Here is a 26715-nt window from a genome sequence, read left to right on the forward strand (position 1 = left end):
TTAGATATCCCTCCTGTTCTAAATGACAGATTCTGACAAAAAAGGTACCAACTGATTCCTTGAATCTAAACACTTGGCAACAGGTAAAAGCCCACACTCAATCTCAGTTCTACAGTGTACAAAATCCATTGGTACTACTTTCATCAAAATCTATCCACCAGAACACCTGCATCTGCCTTCCTATATATTACCCAAGACTGTATTCCTTTTCATACACCTTCACAAAGGTGACTTCATTTGCAGCATAACCACATGCAGGCAAAGTCTGGTGATATCTGAGCCAGAGAACTGTACTTCAAAAGAATAGCCTCCTAAAATTGATTATAAATTCAAAGTTAAACTATGTGTCTGCAAGACAAAGATATAAAGTAGATTAAACATATACAAACATATTAACCCTTAAATATGAATGAAAACCTTGTAACTGCAATCTTAAACATACATTGCCTTTGAAATTAGTACACTAGAATGTAATACCCATAATGATGAAAAAAAATCAGCTCTTGTATCCTGCAACATTAACAGACCTATCAAATCAGCTTCTCTTAGCCAATGCACAAAAGTGAGAATGATGGACTGACAACATTTTCTTAAGTACGTAATGGGCTGAAGTGAAAGTCTAGTGTCTAACAGAGGTATCGTCCCTTACCTTAAAGTTTAAATAAAATATTTAGCTTAGTTAAGTAGTCCTAAAACATGTGGAGTCCTTGGAGACACGCTACTCTACCGCACATTTTTCTTAAGATCTTGCTCTTGGTTGAACATAACATGGATATCTATAGGGTTTCTATCCTTTCCAGTTACTGGTTAGCGTCTCACGGATTTACATAAAGCCGATGATCTGCAACGAAATATGTTTCATAATCTTAAAAACGAAAAACCATATAAGATCTAATTGTTATAATGGCTAACTACTATTCGCGTATTTCATCAAATACTACTCAATATACAATACCCGATGCTGTGTCTGAGGGCAAACTCATATGGATGTGTCTATTAACTATGTCATGAACATACTTCATAATCGGAGCTGAAAATGTTTTCATGCCACCATCATCCAACTCGCTCTTCCCGCACAATAATGCGACCCAAGTGATGACCAGTGGTGCCATCTCTATGAGCACAAACATCTCATACTTTTAAGATTTCCTTTGTCCTTATAAGCTGAACATGGAGCCAAAACTTCTTAGTCTGAAGCTTTAGTGATTACCCCGTATTAAAGGTCAATAAAGTTAAAATATCTTACGATACGTAAGGGTAAGAGCATTTGTTTACCTTTGCTTGTTGACATGATTCAATAGAGGGAGCGTTTGTGCAAAACTGATATTATGAATGATTGTACAATGTCTTCGAGGTATAAAAAAAAGTCTAGTAATTGTTGGAATTAAATTGCGGAGATAAAACAAAATTCTGAAGCATACATCAGTTTTGTTACATGTACCTTAATACTTCAGGTAGGTCCCCCCCCTCTCCCACCAATGCTAGCGCATTCCAGTGCCCAAAATACTTTTTTTGCTCTTATAACAAACTACATGCTTATGCTGTCAGTCCCAGACCAAGAGCTTTTCTACGAATATCTATATAAAACAAAATCAGGGCCATTCTATTATCCCGAACCTGCTTGTAGGCTAGCTAAGCTAAAATTCTCTCTCTCTCTCTCATCTATTACTACATATCTCAAGCTTCTTGACTGTATCAATATCTACGTAATCCATCGTGTATATCACCTGCGGCGCAATGATTTTCAAAACTTCTCATAGTCTTCTAATCAATTGTTTGAGATACTGTTTCCACTCCTTACATCAAACAAAACTGCAAATGTATAAGGGAACGATAGATATCAGGAGACCTGATGGTCCATAACGAGGTTATCAGGGGCATATCTTGACTGTTTTCATTAGGGGTGTTTGAAGTATCAACGCTCGAAAAATAGGGCGTAGTATTGTCACTGATCGACGATTATATAGCTTTCTAGATACTAAGAATAACTAGAACTATTTTATAAAAGAAATAGTCCATTCTCGTTAGGAATTGCTCGACATCTTATTTACCAACAATTTATAGAATAAAAAATCGAGTCGAAAGGCCCCCAGTATTCTTGCCTCTGGTGGTTATTTGTTAAAGGGACCGAAAATGTAATGGTAGAATCAGGATAGGAAAGCAGAAGGCACCTCCCCATCCACTTCTCCCTCCGGCTTAACAACTTCTGCTTGGAGATACTCACATTCATTCATCAATATCGTTTTTGAAAAAGTTGACAGAACTCAGGAATGTTTGAAACATGGGATCGCCAACTGGCACCCGAATAGCAAGAACGAGAAGGCTATTTTGAGCTAGAGGAACTGAAAAGGGAAGCTCCAGCGTGAGAAAGGCAACGCCAAGCGGAAGAACAGGGACCTGTAGACAGATGGAACCATGGACAAAAGCTGAGGAGCGAAAGAAACAACACTAAGCGGAGGAACAGCCATTATCTATCTTCAATCTGCTCACACTTAAGGGACTAATGGAAGAACAAGGCGAACGGAAAATCGATGGTGTGGTTAGGGCTAAGGATCTGTCTACTCTATTGCTCTTGATAAAAGAATAGAGACTAGATGCCTAACCTGAAAGGAGTGGACCTGAAGGTGTGTTATCGACTCTCCAGAAAGGAAGCGATGGACAGTGAACTGGTTAAAAGGGAGTCGATTGGAAAGGTTTGATTAAGTTTAGGACCGCTTCAAGCGTAAGTTTCGGTCTGTCAGACGGCAGTGTGGTGAAGGAACTCATTAAACAGCTCGACAGAACTTTCAGATTGTGACAAAACTTATAATGAAGTAGTTAACTCGTTCCTGGCAAGACAATGTGTAAAACATTTTTTGGAAACCTCTGCCCATCTGTTTCAAGGAACGATTTCCACTGAACAGATGTTGGAGGCAGGATAGAGCTATTTGACGGCCCCTCTGTGGCTTCTACTTCAGGACAAGACAGCTCCGAGGACCTTCTTCGCCACCAGAAGGGCTCTGATGAAGAAGGAAGAAGACCTGAAGTGGAAACAGCTAGGAGGTCATCAGATGATGGTACAGGATTTACCTGCTTCAGATGTGTTAAAGTTTGGACCTAAAACAACCAACTGCCGTTCTTAGTCTCAAGGGTGGAAGAAATCCTCGTTAGCTTCCAAACGTCAGGAGGTGCCAGGCAGAAAGTACTGTGGGAGAGTGAACTTCAGGTGCGGCAGTTTTCTTAAACACAGTAAGTTAAGAGATGCGCTTATGCCAACGTCGTGGGAGCATATGGAGGAGGTAGCAAGTGAACATGCCAAAATGTTTGTGTCATGAGGCGTATTTTGTGGCGAGAAAGGTAAACTGCTTCGAGATTATGACAAGCGCTGTGATGGTGCGGCAAGACTAGATAGCTTAGAAGTGTTGTTGAAGAAGATTAACCTCAGCCAGAGTCGAAATTAAGACGCCCTTTTTAACTGGAGGAGTCTTTCCCTATCGCTTATATTCAAGCTCCTTTCTTTTGTTTTTCTTCCTTCACCTTTTCTCTCTCATATTTATCTTCCTGTCCGATCGGTTTTTCTGATATTGTTGATGAATCATCTCCTTTTCTCTGGCTAACAGAGGTATCCCTAAGGGCTGTGATCTGTTACGAACAATGCTCCAAACGCCTATCAACGATTTCATTTCTCATCACATTAACAAATGCACCCAAACGTTGACGAATCACTTCCAAATCCACCTCTTGTCCGACTCGTCACAAGTGCCTGTATGAATAAACTCAGATTTGGATCTCCAAGTAGGGCAGATGCTACTTAGTTAAGTTCAACGCTTTGTTGACTCAGAAATTCCACGAGTCAATATAAGAACCATGTTTGGTACGTTTGTAAGCATCTGACGTATCTGGGAAACCCCTTCAGTACACAAATAGATGTCTGCTAAGAAAAAAATAAGTTCTCTTCATATGCCTGGAATTCCTTTTTTTTTTTTTTTTTGAAGTTGCTCATTCTATACGGCTGACTCATCTTTTCATGAAACATCTGGGGTCAATCTTGCTCCACATTTACTTACTTGAGGGAGTCGAGTCTGAATTAATCTGAACTATATCCTCTTCCAGTCTGATCTCATGATTACCGTACGCCTCAGTGTTGGTTCTCTTTCCCTCGTCTGTTGGTACTGCTCCAGTTTCTCCTTCCTAGAACTGGTTGCAATACTCTGCATCACAAGGTTACAGCGTAGCCGTTACAACCTAAGGATGGGACGTTGTGGTGTTTGTTTCTTTTCCTTTATACTGCTAGGCTTTGAAGCTCTTTCTCTTCTGGTGTCTTTTCAAACAACTACGACCTGCTCCTTTCGAAAAGGAAAGTTTTCCATTCTTCAATCTCAAGGATTTCGTTTAACTCATCTCCTCATTCCTCTATTTCCTTCGCCCATTTTGTATTTGAGACTTGGAATTGAGGACTTTAGTCAGTGACCGGATCATTCGATATATAAAAGAAATCTGCAAGTTGATTATTTACATTTGTCTTGCACTCTTGACTTATATGATCCCCAATAAAGCTAGTTTAAGATATGAACGTAAGTCGACATAATCGTCATGGCAATACAGTCGAAGTTACAACACTTCAAGATGATTGTTGACAGTAGAAAGTCTTCAGCCTTCCAACAGATGGCAGTACGAAAAAAATAAAATCATGTTCGTGTGACTGAAGTTGCATTTCTTTTATTTTCTTTTTACACTGAAGGCTTCAGTCACGGACAAGAGTCCCACATCAAGGCCGAGCCTTAACTGAAATATAGAGGACTATGAATGGCAAGACGAAGAAACAAGAACAAATCTGTATGAATTTTTACGAAAAGAAATCGTTGCAGTACATGGTAAAACAAAAAAAGCGAAAGAATAACACAAATGAAAACTGGTAATCAAGACTAAATTGAGAGCAAATTTCAGTCTGCGCCACAATTACTTTGTCTCGAGCAGCTCTTCCATATTCACAATGGCCTCATTTTTCATTTGCCTCTGTAAGAAGTACTGCTTACATATCCGTGATAGATGATTTTCCACTCTCTCTTAGTCAAAGCGGAATCGAAATCCATATTTTTGTCATTGACTCCTGCTATCACTTTTCATCGACCTTCTATTTCCACCCACCTTGATATCTTTCTGGTCTACAGGCATCACTTCATCCACTGCTATCGTGAACTGTCTGCGTATCTCCTATCCCCTGAGATCTAGACCCATGGCACGCATCTGGCTGCTGCCTCCCATAGCTTGTGTGTGGAAACCAACCAGCCACACAAGGACGGACCGTTGTGATACCACCTTCTATCCCCATATAGCAAATTTTTGGCACTCTTCCAATCATCCTTAACACAGCATAGGCATTTGGATCACTTTCCAAAATACGTTTTCTCTGATAGAATTAATTGCTGTTCCTACCTTCGTTGAAGCATCTAAATTAAACTAAACCGTATAACAAATCTGCTTAACGAATGACCTTGATGGCTCGGAACAAAGGTAGGATCGCTGATAGCTTGCTTCAGATCTTCCAGCTGTCTGTGTGGGAAGATTATTTCACCCTTATGGCTTATACTGACGTCCCTGAAGTAAATGACCTCATCTTGAAATGAGAGGATGTCACGACCTCTGACAGGAACCTAAATGGTTAAAGAATGTGAAAAACTGAAAAAGAAAATTGTGGGGTTGGAAGAACAGGAGGCGAAGACGAAGACACATGGTGGTGATTGACAGATAAATCTTGAGCCATATAGAAATTTGGGGATTTAAGTCAACGAGGCATGCAACGGGAAAGTCAATGCTGGAAGAGACAAACTTTGAAATGGACGCGTGTGTGTGTGTTACGGTGAAATGAGATGCAAGATATCACGAGTATAATTTGGATGGTACATATTAGAAATAGTTGGTGAGACTGACGGAGTAAAAAGTGGAAGAACTGCTACCAGAGCCTACGTCCTGGATAGGTACTAGTATAACTTAAGCCTTGGTCCTCCATCTCGTCGCCAGCGGGAACCTGAAGAATCCTTCCACCCCACTAAGCAGGGTACAGGGAATCCATATATTTGTGGAAGAAAGGGCAAAGAGGAATGTCCTCGTATATTCCTCTACTCATGTCACACATAACGCTACGTCCCATCGCGACTGCTGTCGCAGTTCACAACTGTGTTGTCCCACGTTTCTTGACTCCTGTTAAATAGCATTCACACCTGTTCACTGAACCCCGTTCAACAGCATTCACACCTGTGTTCTCCAGCTGCTATTCCTCTCAACCTCTGTCACATAAGGTGCATACTTGTGCCATCCAGTGATCCTCGACCTCTAACACACACGGTCCACACGTGTTTCATCCCGTATTTTTCAACCCCTGAAACATACGGTCCATACCTGTCATCCCTCGTTCTTCGACTCCTGTCATACATGGCCTTTACCTATATCAATCCGTCATCCACTACCGTGTCATACATAGCCTTTACCTGCATTACTGAGTGTTTCTCGACCCCCTGTCATACGCAGTCCATAACCTATGTCATCTGGTGTTTTTCAACCCCTGTCATACGCAGTCCATAACCTATGTCATCTGGTGTTTTTCAACCCCTGTCATACGCGGTCTACAAGTGTCATCTGAACAGGTGGTCTTCGGAGCCTGTCACACACACTGATACCAGTGTCATCCGGCTGCTGCAAGCACCTAGTCCACCGGTCATACTTCGGTGACGTATTACACTTGCAACCGGAGTACTTTTCTCTTTTTCTGTCAATGGTTAGCAGAGCGACTGGTGGTAACTAAAGCACGATATCACAGAGGCAAAGACAAAAGACAAACTTGATCTAACTTAGCGTGACTGTCCAAACTTTAAGACTCGGGAACCCTTAAGAATGAGCGACAGAGTTTCAGCGGAAATTTACCGTGGCTACTGGTCCCCTGAACGTCGATAAAGAGCGCCATCGTCCCAGTTTCCCAACAGTTCGCGCTCGGCAGCCAGAGGGCAAGCAACGCGTCTCCCGCCTCCCGCTCCACACCACTCGCGCTCCGCCCCCTCCCAACATCACCACTTGCTGCTCTGGAAAAGTAAAAAAAAAAGAGAAAAAGTTTTGTGAACGTATATCAAACTTTGGGAATGATCGCACGAAATGTTTCATAGTACTCTAACGTTGGTAAGGTAATTACCTGATGTTCATGGAGTAAACCTGTTGGGTAGAAGGAGGCAAGAGTGTAAAACCAGTGGAGGGTCGACCCGGCCTCCACTTGGGACGCGATCTAAGGCGGTGAAGGACCAAGGCGGAGTGGAGAACTTGCTGAGCTGGAGGTAAACAATGGAGGCGGCGTTGAGGGGCTCACAGCGGCAGGTCAGAGGCGCCCCACCAGCCTGGACACGTCTTGCCGCCGCCTTCCTCCTCCTACTTGTTGCCGGTAAGTACCTGAACCAAACGTAAGAGACCTCCAGTAGAGTAGTGCGTTGAAACAACGCGTCGTTATACCTCACCCCTCACACACTACGGAGACATCGCTAGCACTGTCCAAGCGTCTGACACAAACACAAACACCGAAAAATCTTAGAATTGTGAAAATATATATATATATAAAAGCACATAAAGCAAGTATTCCATCGTTTGGTTATTTGACATACATTTCATGGTTCGCGTGAGTAGTTTTATGACACACGAGGTGAGGCGTCGCCCCCGGGGCGTAGGAGGTAATTATAGCAGTAGTTAAGTCAGCCATTCATGCCGGGCGTTGGCGGGGCAGCCACGTGAAGGCCTTCACACTAACTCGTCTAAGGTGTGACTTATCACCACATCACCATTGTAGCTCACCATACTCTCTCTCTCTCTTCCCTTCTCTCTCTCTCTCTCTCTCTCTCTCTCTCTCTCTCTCTCTCTCTCTCTCTCTCTCTCTCTGTATATCCTATGACTATTTTCTAATTTTGTGTGAGGGAAAAAGTGTGAATATGAATCGGTAGCATGTATTAGCAAGAGTAAGTGGTTGAATATGTATATATAACTGATGCTTGAACGCCCACCTAATGGTAGAATGATATTTAGAAAATTAGAGAACATAGAAAGATTAATAACTCTAAACATGCTGTCGTATTCAATTCTATATGCATAAGAAAATCTGCTTCGACCTTACACACACACACACACACACATGTATATATATATATATATATATATATATATATATATATATATATATATATATATATATATATATTTTTTTTTTTTTTTTTTTTTTTTTTTTTTTTTGTCTCTGTCTCCCGCGTTTGCGAGGTAGCGCGAGGAAACAGACGAAAGAAATGGCCCAACCCCCTTACACACGTACATACACACGTCCACACACGCAAATATACATACCTACACAGCTTTCCATGGTTTACCCCAGACGCTTCACATGCCTTGATTCAATCCACTGACAGCACGTCAACCCCTGTATACCACATCGCTCCAATTCACTCTATTCCTTGCCCTCCTTTCACCCTCCTGCATGTTCAGGCCCCGATCACACAAAATCTTTTTCACTCCATCTTTCCACCTCCAATTTGGTCTCCCTCTTCTCCTCGTTCCCTCCACCTCCGACACATATATCCTCTTGGTCAATCTTTCCTCACTCATTCTCTCCATGTGCCCAAACCATTTCAAAACACCCTCTTCTGCTCTCTCAACCACGCTCTTTTTATTTCCACACATCTCTCTTACCCTTACGTTACTTACTCGATCAAACCACCTCACACCACACATTGTCCTCAAACATCTCATTTCCAGCACATCCATCCTCCTGCGCACAACTCTATCCATAGCCCACGCCTCGCAACCATACAACATTGTTGGAACCACTATTCCTTCAAACATACCCATTTTTGCTTTCCGAGATAATGTTCTCGACTTCCACACATTTTTCAAGGCTCCCAAAATTTTCGCCCCCTCCCCCACCCTATGATCCACTTCCGCTTCCATGGTTCCATCCGCTGACAGATCCACTCCCAGATATCTAAAACACTTCACTTCCTCCAGTTTTTCTCCATTCAAACTCACCTCCCAATTGACTTGACCCTCAACCCTACTGTACCTAATAACCTTGCTCTTATTCACATTTACTCTTAACTTTCTTCTTCCACACACTTTACCAAACTCAGTCACCAGCTTCTGCAGTTTCTCACATGAATCAGCCACCAGCGCTGTATCATCAGCGAACAACAACTGACTCACTTCCCAAGCTCTCTCATCCCCAACAGACTTCATACTTGCCCCTCTTTCCAGGACTCTTGCATTTACCTCCCTAACAACCCCATCCATAAACAAATTAAACAACCATGGAGACATCACACACCCCTGCCGCAAACCTACATTCACTGAGAACCAATCACTTTCCTCTCTTCCTACACGTACACATGCCTTACATCCTCGATAAAAACTTTTCACTGCTTCTAACAACTTGCCTCCCACACCATATATTCTTAATACCTTCCACAGAGCATCTCTATCAACTCTATCATATGCCTTCTCCAGATCCATAAATGCTACATACAAATCCATTTGCTTTTCTAAGTATTTCTCACATACATTCTTCAAAGCAAACACCTGATCCACACATCCTCTACCACTTCTGAAACCGCACTGCTCTTCCCCAATCTGATGCTCTGTACATGCCTTCACCCTCTCAATCAATACCCTCCCATATAGTTTACCAGGAATACTCAACAAACTTATACCTCTGTAATTTGAGCACTCACTCTTATCCCCTTTGCCTTTGTACAATGGCACTATGCACGCATTCCGCCAATCCTCAGGCACCTCACCATGAGTCATACATACATTAAATAACCTTACCAACCAGTCAACAATACAGTCACCCCCTTTTTTAATAATTCCACTGCAATACCATCCAAACCTGCTGCCTTGCCGGCTTTCATCTTCCGCAAAGCTTTTACTACCTCTTCTCTGTTTACCAAATCATTTTCCCTAACCCTCTCACTTTGCACACCACCTCGACCAAAACACCCTATATCTGCCACTCTGTCATCAGACACATTCAACAAACCTTCAAAATACTCATTCCATCTCCTTCTCACATCACCACTACTTGTTATCACCTCCCCATTTACGCCCTTCACTGAAGTTCCCATTTGCTCCCTTGTCTTACGCACCCTATTTACCTCCTTCCAGAACATCTTTTTATTCTCCCTAAAATTTACTGATAGTCTCTCACCCCAACTCTCATTTGCCCTTTTTTTCACCTCTTGCACCTTTTCTCTTGACCTCCTGTCTCTTTCTTTTATACTTTCTCCCACTCAATTGCATTTTTTCCCTGCAAAAATCGTCTTTTTCAAACTATTCGCCATTTCCCGCCTTAGCAAGGTAGCGTTAAGACAGAGGACTGGGCCTCTGAGGGAATATCCTCACCTGGCCCCCTTCTCTGTTCCTATTTGTGAAAGAGAAGAGAGAGGCATTTGAACAATTTTTGCAGGGAAAAATGCAAATGACTGGTAGATGTTGACTGGTTGGTAAGGATATTCAATGTGTGTATGACTCATGGTGAGGTACCTGAGGATTGGCGGAATGCTTGCATAAAGCCATTGTACAAAGGCAAAGGGATAAGAGTGAGTGCTTAAATTACAGAGGTATAAATTTGTTGAGTATTCCTGGGAAATTATATGGGAGGGTATTGATTGAGAGGGTGAAGGCATGTACAGAGCATCAGATTTGGGAAGAGCAGTGTGGTTTCAGAAGTGGTAGAGGATGTGTGGATCAGGTGTTTGCTTTGAAGAATGTATGTGAGAAATACTTAGAAAAGCAAATGAATTTGTATGTAGCATATATGGATCTGGAGAAGGCATATGATAAAGTTGATAGAGATGCTCTGTGGAAGGTATTAAGAATATATGGTGTGGGAAGTAAGTTGTTAGAAGCAGTGAAAAGTTTTTATCTAGGATATAAGGCATGTGTACATGTAGGAAGAGAGGAAAGTGATTGGTTCTCAGTGAATGTTGATTTGCGGCAGGGTGCGTGATGTCTCCATGGTTGTTTAATTTGTTTATGGATGGGGTTGTTAGTGAGGTAAATGCAAGAGCGTTGGAAAGAGGGGCAAGTATGCAGTCTATTGTGGATGAGAGCTTGGGAAGTGAGTCAGTTGTTGTTCGCTGATGATACAGCGCTGGTGGCTGATTCATGTGAGAAACTGCAGAAGCTGGTGACTGAGTTTGGTAAAGTGTGTGAAAGAAGAAAGCTGAGAGTAAATGTGTATAAGAGCAATGTCATTAGGTACAGTAGGGTTGAGGGACAAGTCAGTTGGGAGGTAAGTTTGAATGGAGAAAAACTGGAGGAAGTGATGTGTTTTAGATATCTGGTAGTGGATTTGGCAGCGGATGGAACCATGGAAGCGGAAGTGAATCATAGGGTGGGGGAGGGGGCGAAAGTTCTTGGAGTGTTGAAGAATGTGTGGAAGTCGAGAACGTTATCTTGGAAAGCAAAAATGGGTATGTTTGAAGGAACAGTGGTTCCAACAATGTTATATGGTTGCGAGGCGTGGGCTATAGATAGAGTTGTGCGCAGGAGGGTGGATGTGCTGGAAATGATATGTTTGAGAACAATATGTGGTGTGAAGTGGTTTGATCGAGTAAGTAATGAAAGGATAAGAGAGATGTGTGGTAATAAAAAGAGGTGGAGGGAACGAGAAGTGGGAGACCAAATTGGAGGTGGAAAGATGGAGTGAAAAAGATTTTGAGTGATCGGGGCCTGAAGAAGCAGGAGGGTGAAAGGCGTGCAAGGAATAGAGTGAATTGGAACGATGTGGTATACCGGGGTCGACGTGCTGTCAATGGATTGAACCAGGGCATGTGAAGCGTCTGGGGTAAACCATGGAAAGTTCTGTGGGGCCTGGCTGTGGAAAAGGAGCTGCGGTTTCGGTGCATTATACATGACAGCTAGGGACTGAGTGTGAACGAATGTGGCCTTTGTTTTCTTTCCTAGCGCTACCTCGCACATATGCGGGGGAAGGGGGTTTTCATTTCATGTGTGGTGGGGTGGCGACGGAAATGAATAAGGGCAGACAATATGAATTATGTACATGTGTATATATGTATATGTCTGTGTGTGTGTATATATATATATATATATATAATATATATATATATATACACTGAGATGTATAGGTATGTATATGTGCGTGTGTGGACGTGTAGGGATATACATATGTGGGTGGGTTGGGCCATTCTTTCGCCTGTTTCCTTGCGCTACCTCGCTAACGCGGGAGACAGCGACAAAGCAATATATATATATATATATATATATATATATATATATATAATATATATATATATATATATATATATATATATATAGCGAGGTTGCGTTAAGAACAGAGGACTGAGCCTTTGAGGGAATGTCCTCACTTGGCCCCCTTCTCTGTTCCTTCTTTTGGAAAATCAAAAACGAGAAGGGAGGATTTCCAGCCCCTCACTCCCTCCCCTTTTAGTCGCCTTCTACGACATGCAGGGAATACGTGGAAGTATTCTTTCTCCCCTATCCCCAGGGATCATATATATATATATATATATATATATATATATATATATATATATATATATATATATATATATATATATATATTTTTTTTTTTTTTTTTTTTTCTTGCTTTGTCGCTGTCTCCCGCGTTTGCGAGGTAGCGCAAGGAAACAGACGTAAGAAATGGCCCAACCCACCCCCATACACATGTATATACATACGTCCACACACGCAAATATACATACCTACACAGCTTTCCATGGTTTACCCCAGACGCTTCACATGCCTTGATTCAATCCACTGACAGCACGTCAACCCCTGTATACCACATCGCTCCAATTCACTCTATTCCTTGCCCTCCTTTCACCCTCCTGCATGTTCAGGCCCCGATCACACAAAATCTTTTTCACTCCATCTTTCCACCTCCAATTTGGTCTCCCTCTTCTCCTCGTTCCCTCCACCTCCGACACATATATCCTCTTGGTCAATCTTTCCTCACTCATTCTCTCCATGTGCCCAAACCATTTCAAAACACCCTCTTCTGCTCTCTCAACCACGCTCTTTTTATTTCCACACATCTCTCTTACCCTTACGTTACTTACTCGATCAAACCACCTCACACCACACATTGTCCTCAAACATCTCATTTCCAGCACATCCATCCTCCTGCGCACAACTCTATCCATAGCCCACGCCTCGCAACCATACAACATTGTTGGAACCACTATTCCTTCAAACATACCCATTTTTGCTTTCCGAGATAATGTTCTCGACTTCCACACATTTTTCAAGGCTCCCAAAATTTTCGCCCCCTCCCCCACCCTATGATCCACTTCCGCTTCCATGGTTCCATCCGCTGACAGATCCACTCCCAGATATCTAAAACACTTCACTTCCTCCAGTTTTTCTCCATTCAAACTCACCTCCCAATTGACTTGACCCTCAACCCTACTGTACCTAATAACCTTGCTCTTATTCACATTTACTCTTAACTTTCTTCTTCCACACACTTTACCAAACTCAGTCACCAGCTTCTGCAGTTTCTCACATGAATCAGCCACCAGCGCTGTATCATCAGCGAACAACAACTGACTCACTTCCCAAGCTCTCTCATCCCCAACAGACTTCATACTTGCCCCTCTTTCCAGGACTCTTGCATTTACCTCCCTAACAACCCCATCCATAAACAAATTAAACAACCATGGAGACATCACACACCCCTGCCGCAAACCTACATTCACTGAGAACCAATCACTTTCCTCTCTTCCTACACGTACACATGCCTTACATCCTCGATAAAAACTTTTCACTGCTTCTAACAACTTGCCTCCCACACCATATATTCTTAATACCTTCCACAGAGCATCTCTATCAACTCTATCATATGCCTTCTCCAGATCCATAAATGCTACATACAAATCCATTTGCTTTTCTAAGTATTTCTCACATACATTCTTCAAAGCAAACACCTGATCCACACATCCTCTACCACTTCTGAAACCGCACTGCTCTTCCCCAATCTGATGCTCTGTACATGCCTTCACCCTCTCAATCAATACCCTCCCATATAGTTTACCAGGAATACTCAACAAACTTATACCTCTGTAATTTGAGCACTCACTCTTATCCCCTTTGCCTTTGTACAATGGCACTATGCACGCATTCCGCCAATCCTCAGGCACCTCACCATGAGTCATACATACATTAAATAACCTTACCAACCAGTCAACAATACAGTCACCCCCTTTTTTAATAAATTCCACTGCAATACCATCCAAACCTGCTGCCTTGCCGGCTTTCATCTTCCGCAAAGCTTTTACTACCTCTTCTCTGTTTACCAAATCATTTTCCCTAACCCTCTCACTTTGCACACCACCTCGACCAAAACACCCTATATCTGCCACTCTGTCATCAGACACATTCAACAAACCTTCAAAATACTCATTCCATCTCCTTCTCACATCACCACTACTTGTTATCACCTCCCCATTTACGCCCTTCACTGAAGTTCCCATTTGCTCCCTTGTCTTACGCACCCTATTTACCTCCTTCCAGAACATCTTTTTATTCTCCCTAAAATTTACTGATAGTCTCTCACCCCAACTCTCATTTGCCCTTTTTTTCACCTCTTGCACCTTTCTCTTGACCTCCTGTCTCTTTCTTTTATACTTCTCCCACTCAATTGCATTTTTTCCCTGCAAAAATCGTCTTTTTCAAACTATTCGCCATTTCCCGCCTTAGCAAGGTAGCGTTAAGACAGAGGACTGGGCCTCTGAGGGAATATCCTCACCTGGCCCCCTTCTCTGTTCCTATTTGTGAAAGAGAAGAGAGAGGCATTTGAACAATTTTTGCAGGGAAAAATGCAAATGACTGGTAGATGTTGACTGGTTGGTAAGGATATTCAATGTGTGTATGACTCATGGTGAGGTACCTGAGGATTGGCGGAATGCTTGCATAAAGCCATTGTACAAAGGCAAAGGGGATAAGAGTGAGTGCTTAAATTACAGAGGTATAAATTTGTTGAGTATTCCTGGGAAATTATATGGGAGGGTATTGATTGAGAGGGTGAAGGCATGTACAGAGCATCAGATTTGGGAAGAGCAGTGTGGTTTCAGAAGTGGTAGAGGATGTGTGGATCAGGTGTTTGCTTTGAAGAATGTATGTGAGAAATACTTAGAAAAGCAAATGAATTTGTATGTAGCATATATGGATCTGGAGAAGGCATATGATAAAGTTGATAGAGATGCTCTGTGGAAGGTATTAAGAATATATGGTGTGGGAAGTAAGTTGTTAGAAGCAGTGAAAAGTTTTTATCTAGGATATAAGGCATGTGTACATGTAGGAAGAGAGGAAAGTGATTGGTTCTCAGTGAATGTTGATTTGCGGCAGGGTGCGTGATGTCTCCATGGTTGTTTAATTTGTTTATGGATGGGGTTGTTAGTGAGGTAAATGCAAGAGCGTTGGAAAGAGGGGCAAGTATGCAGTCTATTGTGGATGAGAGCTTGGGAAGTGAGTCAGTTGTTGTTCGCTGATGATACAGCGCTGGTGGCTGATTCATGTGAGAAACTGCAGAAGCTGGTGACTGAGTTTGGTAAAGTGTGTGAAAGAAGAAAGCTGAGAGTAAATGTGTATAAGAGCAATGTCATTAGGTACAGTAGGGTTGAGGGACAAGTCAGTTGGGAGGTAAGTTTGAATGGAGAAAAACTGGAGGAAGTGATGTGTTTTAGATATCTGGTAGTGGATTTGGCAGCGGATGGAACCATGGAAGCGGAAGTGAATCATAGGGTGGGGGAGGGGGCGAAAGTTCTTGGAGTGTTGAAGAATGTGTGGAAGTCGAGAACGTTATCTTGGAAAGCAAAAATGGGTATGTTTGAAGGAACAGTGGTTCCAACAATGTTATATGGTTGCGAGGCGTGGGCTATAGATAGAGTTGTGCGCAGGAGGGTGGATGTGCTGGAAATGATATGTTTGAGAACAATATGTGGTGTGAAGTGGTTTGATCGAGTAAGTAATGAAAGGATAAGAGAGATGTGTGGTAATAAAAAGAGGTGGAGGGAACGAGAAGTGGGAGACCAAATTGGAGGTGGAAAGATGGAGTGAAAAAGATTTTGAGTGATCGGGGCCTGAAGAAGCAGGAGGGTGAAAGGCGTGCAAGGAATAGAGTGAATTGGAACGATGTGGTATACCGGGGTCGACGTGCTGTCAATGGATTGAACCAGGGCATGTGAAGCGTCTGGGGTAAACCATGGAAAGTTCTGTGGGGCCTGGCTGTGGAAAAGGAGCTGCGGTTTCGGTGCATTATACATGACAGCTAGGGACTGAGTGTGAACGAATGTGGCCTTTGTTTTCTTTCCTAGCGCTACCTCGCACATATGCGGGGGAAGGGGGTTTTCATTTCATGTGTGGTGGGGTGGCGACGGAAATGAATAAGGGCAGACAATATGAATTATGTACATGTGTATATATGTATATGTCTGTGTGTGTGTATATATATATATATATATATATATATATATATATATATATATATATATACACTGAGATGTATAGGTATGTATATGTGCGTGTGTGGACGTGTAGGGATATACATATGTGGGTGGGTTGGGCCATTCTTTCGCCTGTTTCCTTGCGCTACCTCGCTAACGCGGGAGACAGCGACAAAGCAATATATATATATATATATATATATATATATATATATATATATATATATATATATATATATATATATATATATAGCGAGGTTGCGTTAAGAACAGAGGACTGAGCCTTTGAGGGAATGTCCTCACTTGGCCCCCTTCTCTGTTCCTTCTTTTGGAAAATCAAAAACGAGAAGGGAGGATTTCCAGCCCCTCACTCCCTCCCCTTTTAGTCGCCTTCTACGACATGCAGGGAATACGTGGAAGTATTCTTTCTCCCCTATCCCCAGGGATCATATATATATATATATATATATATATATATATATATATATATATATATATATATATATATATATATTTTTTTTTTTTTTTTTTTCTTGCTTTGTCGCTGTCTCCCGCGTTTGCGAGGTAGCGCAAGGAAACAGACGTAAGAAATGGCCCAACCCACCCCCATACACATGTATATACATACGTCCACACACGCAAATATACATACCTACACAGCTTTCCATGGTTTACCCCAGACGCTTCACATGCCCTGATTCAACCCACTGACAGCACGTCAACCCTGGTATACCACATCGATCCAATTCACTCTATTCCTTGCCCTCCTTTCACCCTCCCACCCTCCTGCATGTTCAGGCCCCGATCACACAAAATCTTTTTCACTCCATCTTTCCACCTTCAATCTGGTCTCCCACTTCTCCTCGTTCCCTCCACCTCCGACACATATCCTCTTGGTCAATCTTTCCTCACTCATTCTCTCCATGTGCCCAAACCATTTCAAAACACCCTCTTCTGCTCTCTCAACCACGCTCTTTTTATTTCCACACATCTCTCTTACCCTTACGTTACTTACTCGATCAAACCACCTCACACCACACATTGTCCTCAAACATCTCATTTCCAGCGCATCCATCCTCCTGAGCACAACTCTATCCATAGCCCACGCCTCGCAACCATACAACATTGTTGGAACCACTATTCCTTCAAACATACCCATTTTTGCTTTCCGAGATAATGTTCTCGACTTCCACACATTCTTCAAGGCTCCCAGGATTTTCGCCCCCTCCCCCACCCTATGATCCACTTCCGCTTCCATGGTTCCATCCGCTGCCAGATCCACTCCCAGATATCTAAAACACTTTACTTCCTCCAATTTTTCTCCATTCAAACTTACCTCCCAATTGACTTGACCCTCAACCCTACTGTACCTAATAACCTTGCTCTTATTCACATTTACTCTTAACTTTCTTCTTTCACACACTTTACCAAACTCAGTCACCAGCTTCTGCAGTTTCTCACATGAATCAGCCACCAGCGCTGTATCATCAGCGAACAACAACTGACTCACTTCCCAAGCTCTCTCATCCACAACAGACTTCATACTTGCCCCTCTTTCCAAAACTCTTGCATTCACCTCCCTAACAACCCCATCCATAAACAAATTAAACAACCATGGAGACATCACACACCCCTGCCGCAACCCTACATTCACTGAGAACCAATCTCTTTTCTCTCTTCCTACACGTACACATGCCTTACATCCTCGATAAAAACTTTTCACTGCTTCTAACAACTTGCCTCCCACACCATATATTCTTAATACCTTCCACAGAGCATCTCTATCAACTCTATCATATGCTTTCTCCAGATCCATAAATGCTACATACAAATCCATATATATATATATATATATATATATATATATATATATATATATATATATATATATATATATATGTATATATATATATATATATGTATATATATATATATATATAAATATATATATATATTTATATATATATATATATATATATATATATATATATATATATATATATATATATATATATATATATATAAAAACCTGCTGGTTAGGGAAAGGCAGAGACACCAAGCTTTCGCTCATTTCTCAAGACCTATACAGGGCAACAGTTGCCCTGAAGAGGTCCCGAAGAAATAGACGACAGCTTGATGTCTCTACCTTTCCATTTTCTGTGGGTACTTTGAAAGTACGAAAGAAAATCTTCACTGGAGAACAGTAATGCTTTCACATGTTCACGGCCTTAAGGGCGGGGATGGGGGGGGGGGGGGGGTGCAGGGGGTATAATCGTACCACGGGGTACCAAAAGGGGGCCCGAGAATTTCCTGAGATCTCGGAAAATGCAGAAAATCAACAGAGCCCACCATTCCAGCCCTCTTTCATCTGCTATACACCTTTTTTTTTTTTTTGGCTTCACAGCTCATGGCGTAAAACCGTAGTGGATAAAAACAGGATGACTAATGGAGAAGGGAAGGGAGTCCCGAAAGAAACTTTGTACTCCCCTGATAAAATTCCTCTCTGAGGCCCTGAATATGTTCGTAATCTATATGCAGAGAGAAAGCACAGCGAGGCAGATGACTCTTCCCCAGCCACCGCTTTCAGTGAAACATCAGCCGGCAGGGAAATGGCAGAGGAGCCCCATGCAGTATAAAGTATACTGACAGGGAATTTTTATTGGAGAGTCTAAATGGAAAAATATATCCTCATTCATTGTATAAAGCTAAAGACAGTCTATGGAAGAGGCTTAAATCTGAAGAGAAACGGAATTTTCCTTATGTACACATTACATATATGCACATTTTCCTCCTTGTCAGTCCAAATTTACAGAAATCAAATATACTGACATTTTCTAACTTTGCTCCAAGAGTATCCATCTTGAGAATCATTTCCAAAAGCTAAGAAAAAAAAAAAATATTTTTTCTCGTGCTTTTCAGCCTCATTTACAAAAACTATAATGTTTATATAAGTATTAGTCCAGCTTTGCTTTACAAATGATAGACTTCACCTTAGCAACTTTCGTTGGTAGTTTATTCCAGTTTCCTACAATTCTGCAGCTGAAAAGTTTAGGGTTTTCTACAACAGGTAACCGATTCCTGAAGCCTTGGGGAACAGAGCTGTATCCACTTAAGATCTGGCGGTGTTGTCCCATAATTCATTCTTTCACCGAGAAGAGTTTACCGCCATTTGTATTTTCAACATTAACAACCTTAAAAATTAAGCGTCTAAGATCCAACCTAAAAAATCTTACTTAAAGCTTCCTCTAAAACTTACCTTAAATCCCTAAATTCTACCTTGAATGCAAGTCACGAGATCCCACGCGAACTCAGCATGCAGAAATTGGGAGCAAGTTATTGGTTCCGGAGAAACTCCTAGAAAGTTTTGTTCACGTTTGTATTACATTCCAACCCTTCAACTTCTTCCCGTTATTTATGGTCAACGAATCTAATGAGATAAAATTGTCGTAAGTTATGTTATTGTCGAAATCATGCGATATTGATTTCACGAAAATGTTCTCGATATTTTGATAATTTCTATCAGAAATCCTTCAGAGTTTGTGCATCCTAGGAGGAAATGATTTTAGACCTTCTGAGTATCTCTCTCTTCATGAAGTTCATTTCTTAGCGACGAATGAAGTATTCTTCTTCTTGTCTGCATATGTTTTAATTTTTGCTGATCAAGTTTTATGACATGAGCGAACTGCGTTATTGTCGATGGGGTCTGACTAGGGCGCTGTAGTCAGTCGGTATTATCTTTCATTCTATAGACTAAATTTGTGTGTGAAACCTAACACACTATTTGCTTTATTGCTTGAACTTAGGCGTTGCGTTGCGTATTGTGGGTCAGTACTGATGAAGATTGCCAAGTCCTTTTCCTTCTTTTACCTTTCATGGCTCACTGAACATTACATATTTGTAAACGATATTTCTATTACCAAAAGGCATTGCTTGACATTTGTCTACACTAAAGCCCATCGGCAGTGTCTCTGACCGTTGCATTATTGTGTCTAAATCACTTCGAAACATCGAACATTGAACCTTTTTCTTATTATCGTGTCACGGGCAGGTTTAAACACATTCTGTCTGCAGTTCATTGACACATAAGCTACAATGATGCTCCATAGGACGCTTGTGTCGCCTGCAGTGCAGCATAGTTAGTGAGAAAGCAATAGAAATGGGCGGAGATACTGCTTGAAAAATTCATACCGAGTTTCGTGGCCAAAGGTTGGATTCTCCTTCAAGTTTTGAGCCAAGTTGAAGTTCTAGGTTAAATCTCTATAAGGGGTTTAACTCAGGCGAGATCCAAACTCAAAGTCATAGACCTCACGCCATCCATTCTCTTAGAGAGTGAGGAACAACTGCGTAAAGTCTTATGAGCATTTGATCGAGACTTCAAGTTACGACCAAGTTGTGTTGCAGGTTAGAGTGCAAATACAGACGACGGACGGACAAGGCGATCCGTTAAGCGTCTTTCGTGATATGTCGGCACTACAGTGAAACGTATGGGTTTCCAGGAGTGATCCCCGTGGCACTCCACTTGTCATGCTGAGCTGGTCGGATGTTTACTTTCTTATTACCACTCATTGTTTCCCCTCTTACCAGCCAGTCCGCTGTCCACGCGCAAATTCGATTTCCTTTACTGTCAACTTCAACCTTCCCGAGCAATCTTTAATGTGGTACTTTATCAAAAGCTTTTTTTTATTGTATAATAACTAAGGGTATTACCGAGTCCCTGTTACATACACACATACACACACACACACACACACACACATATATATATATATATATATATATATATATATATATATATATATATATATATATATATATATATATATATATATGTATATATATATATATATATATATATATATATATATATATATATATATATATATATATATATATATATATTGACAAAAACTTATTTGAAGTTAAATAATTCATTTCATTTCGGAATCCGTGTTGATATTGTTACAAGCTTGTTATCTAGAAAGAGTGACTATCCCTAATCATTGTGTTTTTATATGTGTGAAGCTGTTGAAGGGTGCATGAAGAACGGGCGTATGAAGCTGTGCAGGGAGGGAGAGGGAAGATTGTGAAGCTGTGTATGGAATGCGTAAGAGAAGAGTGTGAAGCTGTGTAGGAATGCGTGAGGGAAGAGTGTGAAGCTGTTCGGGGAGTGCACGAGGGAAGAATATGAAGCTTTGCAGGGAGTGTGTGAGGGAAGAGTGTGAAGCTGTGCAGGGAGTGGGTGAGGGAAGAGTGTGAAGCTGTGCAGGGAGTGTGTGAGGGAAGAGTGTGAAGCTGTGCAGGGAGTGGGTGAGGGAAGAATATGAAGCTTTGCAGGGAGTGTGTGAGGGAAGAGTGTGAAGCTGTGCAGGGAGTGGGTGAGGGAAGAGTGTGAAGCTGTGCAGGGAGTGGGTGAGGGAAGAGTGTGAAGCAGCGCAGGAAGTGTGTGAGGGAAGAGTGTGAAGCTGTGCAGGGAGTGTGTGAGGGAAGAGTGTGAAGCTGTGCAGGGAGTGGGTGTGGGAAGAGTGTGAAGCTGTGCAGGGAGTGTGTGAGGGAAGAGTGTGAAGCTGTGCAGGGAGTGGGTGAGGGAAGAGTGTGAAGCTGCGTGAGAGTGTTTGAAGGAGACTTCATGAACCCTCCTGGCGACGGTGAGAGCTGGTGTTTAATTAACAACGTCCACGTCCCCTAAAAGTTTACCTCCTATGAGAGAAGGTTACATGGAAAAAAAAAAAAAAAGGGGGAACCAAAATTTTCTACAGTCACTTTAAGGCAAATACCTAAAGATATTCTGGACGTCCGGGAAATACGGAACTGTTGACGTAATTTCATCAAGGAATATCTAGGATGGATAATAAGAAAAACAGGTAATTTGGCTACGCTTATAAAATCAAAAAGAGTTTAGATTATGGTTATTCTAAGCAGTTGAAAAGTCTGAGCAAGTTACTACATAGAAGACGACGAGACTCCTGAGGGATGACCCTCTTGAAGGATGACCTGAAGGATGAACCCCCTCCCCCCTAAAGGTTGACTTTCTGAAAGATAACCCCCTGTAGGTTGGCATGCATGATGGGTGTCTCCCCGGAGAATGACCTTCCTGGAGGAGGACTTTCATGAAGGATGACCCTCCTGGAACATAACAGTCTCGTACGTTCGCGCCACACATGCCCCTCGCGCGAAGGGACGATAATATCAATTACTATCTTATAATAAAAACAGGAGTGTCGGACAAGGGTTTAGACAAGAGCGAAACGACATGCCAGAATAGGACAAATGAAAAGGGAGATATGAAACTTACGAAACTAATACTAGATGTAAGAAAACTTGCATCAAATTATTATTTTAACAAGAGAGAGATGCGTATATTTGTCATATCCTCAATCAAGTTTTACATTAACACGAGCTGGAGCAAGTAAACATGGTTTTTTTCACCCCTTACATTCGTCCTTTTGCACAATGTGCTAGAGTAACAAGAGGCCCTCACACTGCTGAAAGCCTCTGTTAACTAAGGTAAAGTTTCAGGAAAGCCGCAAAAAGGTTTTGGAGTGATCACCAATTCACAGGTTAAGACGAGGTAGGCTTGTACCGAAGCCAAAGGTTGATCTGTACTGCACCAAACGGAGGAGGGGAGGGCTAGGCTGCAACCAAAGGAAGTGGTTGTGTGCCAAACGAAACGAAAATTTCTTTAAATTTACTGAAAGTTCGAGAAGCAAGGAGACTGTAATAATTTTCATTAAGTGTAGATTGAGATGGACGAGTGGGCCAGGAGCGAAAATTAAAGATAGATTGAGAATGAATAGGCGTTAAAGGCGATAAAATTGCTGAAATACTTCCTCCACGGGCCCGCTCTGGACGAGGTAACTGGAGATATATTGAAGCGGTGGCGGTGCTGTGGGGAACACTGTGGTGCCATTGGTGTTTCTAGTCCAGTATTTGTAAGGACATGGAAATAATGTTAACATGTCCAGGGTGTGGTTGAGTGTAGCGCAAGTGGCTACTTTTGTACAAAGGAAAATATGATAAGAATTGATCGAACAACTTCCAAGAGATTTGTTCAATAGATATAGAAGGACAGGAGTTTGTGTGAGAGAAGTTATTACTACAAGAAGTTAAAACATTCAGAGGGTAAAGTCAGAGATGAACTGAGTGGATTCATTGTAGGGACTTCCCCACTCCTGTGTGGACCGGGTGTTTACCATAAGAATGACAGAGGGAACGCTCCAAGAAAACTGGTTTTACAATATTTATGGCATTGTAGTGGGGGAGGGGAGGGAAGGGGGGGGGGTTAGATAGACTTTACCCGGGATGCGAAATGGAATTCATTTAAAATTTATCCAGTTCGGAGGCGTTGAATATTTCCTACTGATCCATTCAGTTTGATGCCTCCGTCGAGGAAGCTGTAAAAGAGTTCTTGTTAAGAAATAGAAGAGTGAAGTAGGTCTGCACGAGATGGCAGTGGGAATTGGGGATGCTGTTTTATGCAGACGATTCTTGACAAATGGAGGAAAGTCGAGAGGAATAGCAAAAGACTTCGATAGAATTTAGATGTACGTAACAGATATCACAAGGTGTGAACACTGGCAACAAGTTGTCGCTGCTTGAGAAGCGAGTCAGTCAAGGTGCGAGGCTTGGGAGGGTAAGCAAAAGATGGGAAAGAACCCAGAAATTTCAGGGAATTAGAATGTGTCTCTATTGAAGAATTGGAGACTCGGCTGGTATAACACCTAACAGGAGAAGGGTTAGGCATTTGTTTTCTTTAGCGAAGGTTATGTAAGTTCACTGATGTACCTGGGAGATAATGGGCGCATGATGATGCATGGAGGTGAGGTGGGCTAAATAGCCAAAGCTTTTCGAGTATTTTCACTTCTTAGAATTTGCTTGAAAATATCACGAAAGTCTTTAATTACTTCGGGAATAATGACAAGATGTGACGCAAACTTATAAGTATCAGGGAATTTTGTGACAAGTGACAGCTTTAGGAAAGCAGTTGGATCACAAAGGGTGAACATCTGTGAATATGAATTTGATAATGCTACAAGTCTGTTCCGTCATGTCTCCAACACTACACGTGTAATCCTTCATGTCTCCAACACTACACGTGTAATCCTTCATATCTCCAACACTACATGTGAAATCCTTCATATCTCCAACACTACACGTGTAATCCTTCATGTCTCCAACACTACACGTGTAATCCTTCATATCTCCAACACTACATGTGAAATCTGTCATGTCTCCAACACTGCACGTTTAATCCTTCATGTCTGCAACACTACACGTATAACCTTTCATGTCCCCAACACCACACGTATAATCTTTCATGTCTCTTGACACTACACTTCATGTCTCCAACACGACAAGTCTAAACCATGCTTAGTACTTCGGTCCAGGGACACTGAATGATCGGCTTTATAAAGTGACGTATCGCGGGGGCGGCAAGATCGTGCAAGCAAGTCTTGATATTCGGCCACAGATGCAGCAGAGTCGTGGTGGGCGAGGGGGGAGACCATATTGCTAGTATTTGTGGACTGAGGACAGACAGATGAGGGTGGCACAGACCGAGATGTTGTTGGTGTTGGTCAACCGCGTAGGTTAAGGCAATGCCTTGGGTGCTCTGACCATCTGTGAGGGGAAAGTCTACAAATTTGTGATATTTCAGCTATTCTTACAGGTCTGTGGTGTCAGTGCGATTAAAAAAAAACCAAATCTTCACAAAACCCTAAATCGACACAGGGGCACGTGAACCTGTAGTGTTGACGAGGTGGTTCACACGCGTTATCTCTGTAAATGCCAACGGACCGGATAGTAGAGCACATATTGAATGATGGAAAACAGTTCTGTTTGGGGCGAGTGGCCACTACTGTGTGAACCCACACACACTACCTCCACACCTTCAGGAATAACAGCACTGAGGCAGGACGGACGGAGGGATGGTGGTTGCTCATGGCACAGCAACAGAACTTCCGTGCCACACCCAGTGGCGAGTGGAAGATGGTATGGTTCATAGTCCTACACGTAGCATATAAATACCAACACTATACGGGTATACACCATCGGATGGAGTTCCTCGTTCCAGGCACTTGACGTTGTCAGAACGCATATGAATGCAACTGACATGATTTACTGGAGAATCGATGGCGACTAAGCCACCCTGCATGACAGCTCAACTAAGCGCATTTTCCATGAGGATATTTATGCTCAGACGTAGACGAGAGTCACTGTTCATTCAACATATATGTCTTCGGTCACCTTGTGCCTCTGACACGCCCCCGTCTCGAAACCAGATTTCTTTTGCTGTTATGACACAACTGCGGTCCACTGTCACTGATCCAGTATTCAAATACTGTCTACCAAGTCATTCAGGAATACTTCAGTACACAAGATTTTGCGACTGGGACCCACAGCCTCGAAAAGTATGAGCGCAGAACTTAGGTATATAGAAACTGTGGAGTACGTATGGTGGATATCCAGCCATCCAGTCATATTATTCACTCAAGATGATGAATCACGGACGGACGGGGGTGAACTAATGGACACCCTCTGCTCTGCACCAGGAGTCGAAAAAAAATGAATAAGTAAAACGAAGACTTAAAAGATCAGAGGAGTCCTGACCTGTGGTGGGTGATTACCAACCAGCAGGAATGAACATTTGTCTTTAACACGACAGGAGTTTAGGCTGTATAGGAAGGTAGAATGCAACGGGAGGAAATCAAACAATTAATGTTGCAAGATATCGGATGAAGAGAACTTGGGTACTGTGGATCGAGATATGCCGCAATGGACCAAAGAGTGAGAAAGAACACTCGATTATAGAGACAGGCCAAGGATGTGATATGACACGAATGTGCGCCAAGGAGTGAGAAAGAAGAATGTACAGATATATAAGAGAGGTCAGGGATGTATGACAGACAATCACTTCCAGGTTAGAGTGGGTCGTGCACAGTATGACAACATTAATATTCAATTTAATTTTGGACCTCCATCATGAAGGACCAAATGGATGACCTAAAAATAAGCCTTTGGAATAATCTGACGGAAAACTATACCATGAGGCGAAAGGACAAAATGTAATAACAGGGAATATAATGGCAAGTACCCTATGGAAAAAGGCCCTGACACATCCCTTTTATCAAAGTTCCTATAGGATGGGGCCTTATGAGAAAGGCCTTAAAGGAAGGACCCCCTATAGCAAGAGCACCTACAGCATGGCCCTGATAACAAGGGCATTACTCTCAAGTGT

General features: G+C 42.1%; 2 protein-coding genes across 5 annotated transcripts in view; one reads left to right on the forward strand and one right to left on the reverse strand.

Moving 5' to 3' along the window:
• LOC139756798 (PMS1 protein homolog 1-like) overlaps positions 1–7036 on the reverse strand; it is a 48833-nt gene extending 41797 nt beyond the window's left edge. The window contains exons 1-2 of one of the 4 annotated variants that reach the window (XM_071676600.1): positions 6901–7036; positions 650–841 (exon numbers count right to left, since the gene is read on the reverse strand). The gene's annotated coding sequence lies outside the window, so the exon portion shown is untranslated. The other 3 variants (XM_071676599.1, XM_071676601.1, XM_071676598.1) reach the window with 3 other exon arrangements.
• A 230-nt stretch (positions 7037–7266) lies between these two features.
• The window catches only part of LOC139756943 (sushi, von Willebrand factor type A, EGF and pentraxin domain-containing protein 1-like), a 194148-nt gene continuing 174699 nt past the window's right edge, over positions 7267–26715 (forward strand). Inside the window, exon 1 of the mRNA XM_071676887.1 lies at positions 7267–7405. Within this exon, the coding sequence (XP_071532988.1) occupies positions 7309–7405 (97 nt within the window). The 5' untranslated portion in view covers positions 7267–7308. The remainder of the gene's footprint in view (positions 7406–26715) is intronic.

Source organism: Panulirus ornatus, chromosome 23, assembly GCF_036320965.1.
Source record: "Panulirus ornatus isolate Po-2019 chromosome 23, ASM3632096v1, whole genome shotgun sequence".
NCBI lineage: Eukaryota > Metazoa > Arthropoda > Malacostraca > Decapoda > Palinuridae > Panulirus > Panulirus ornatus.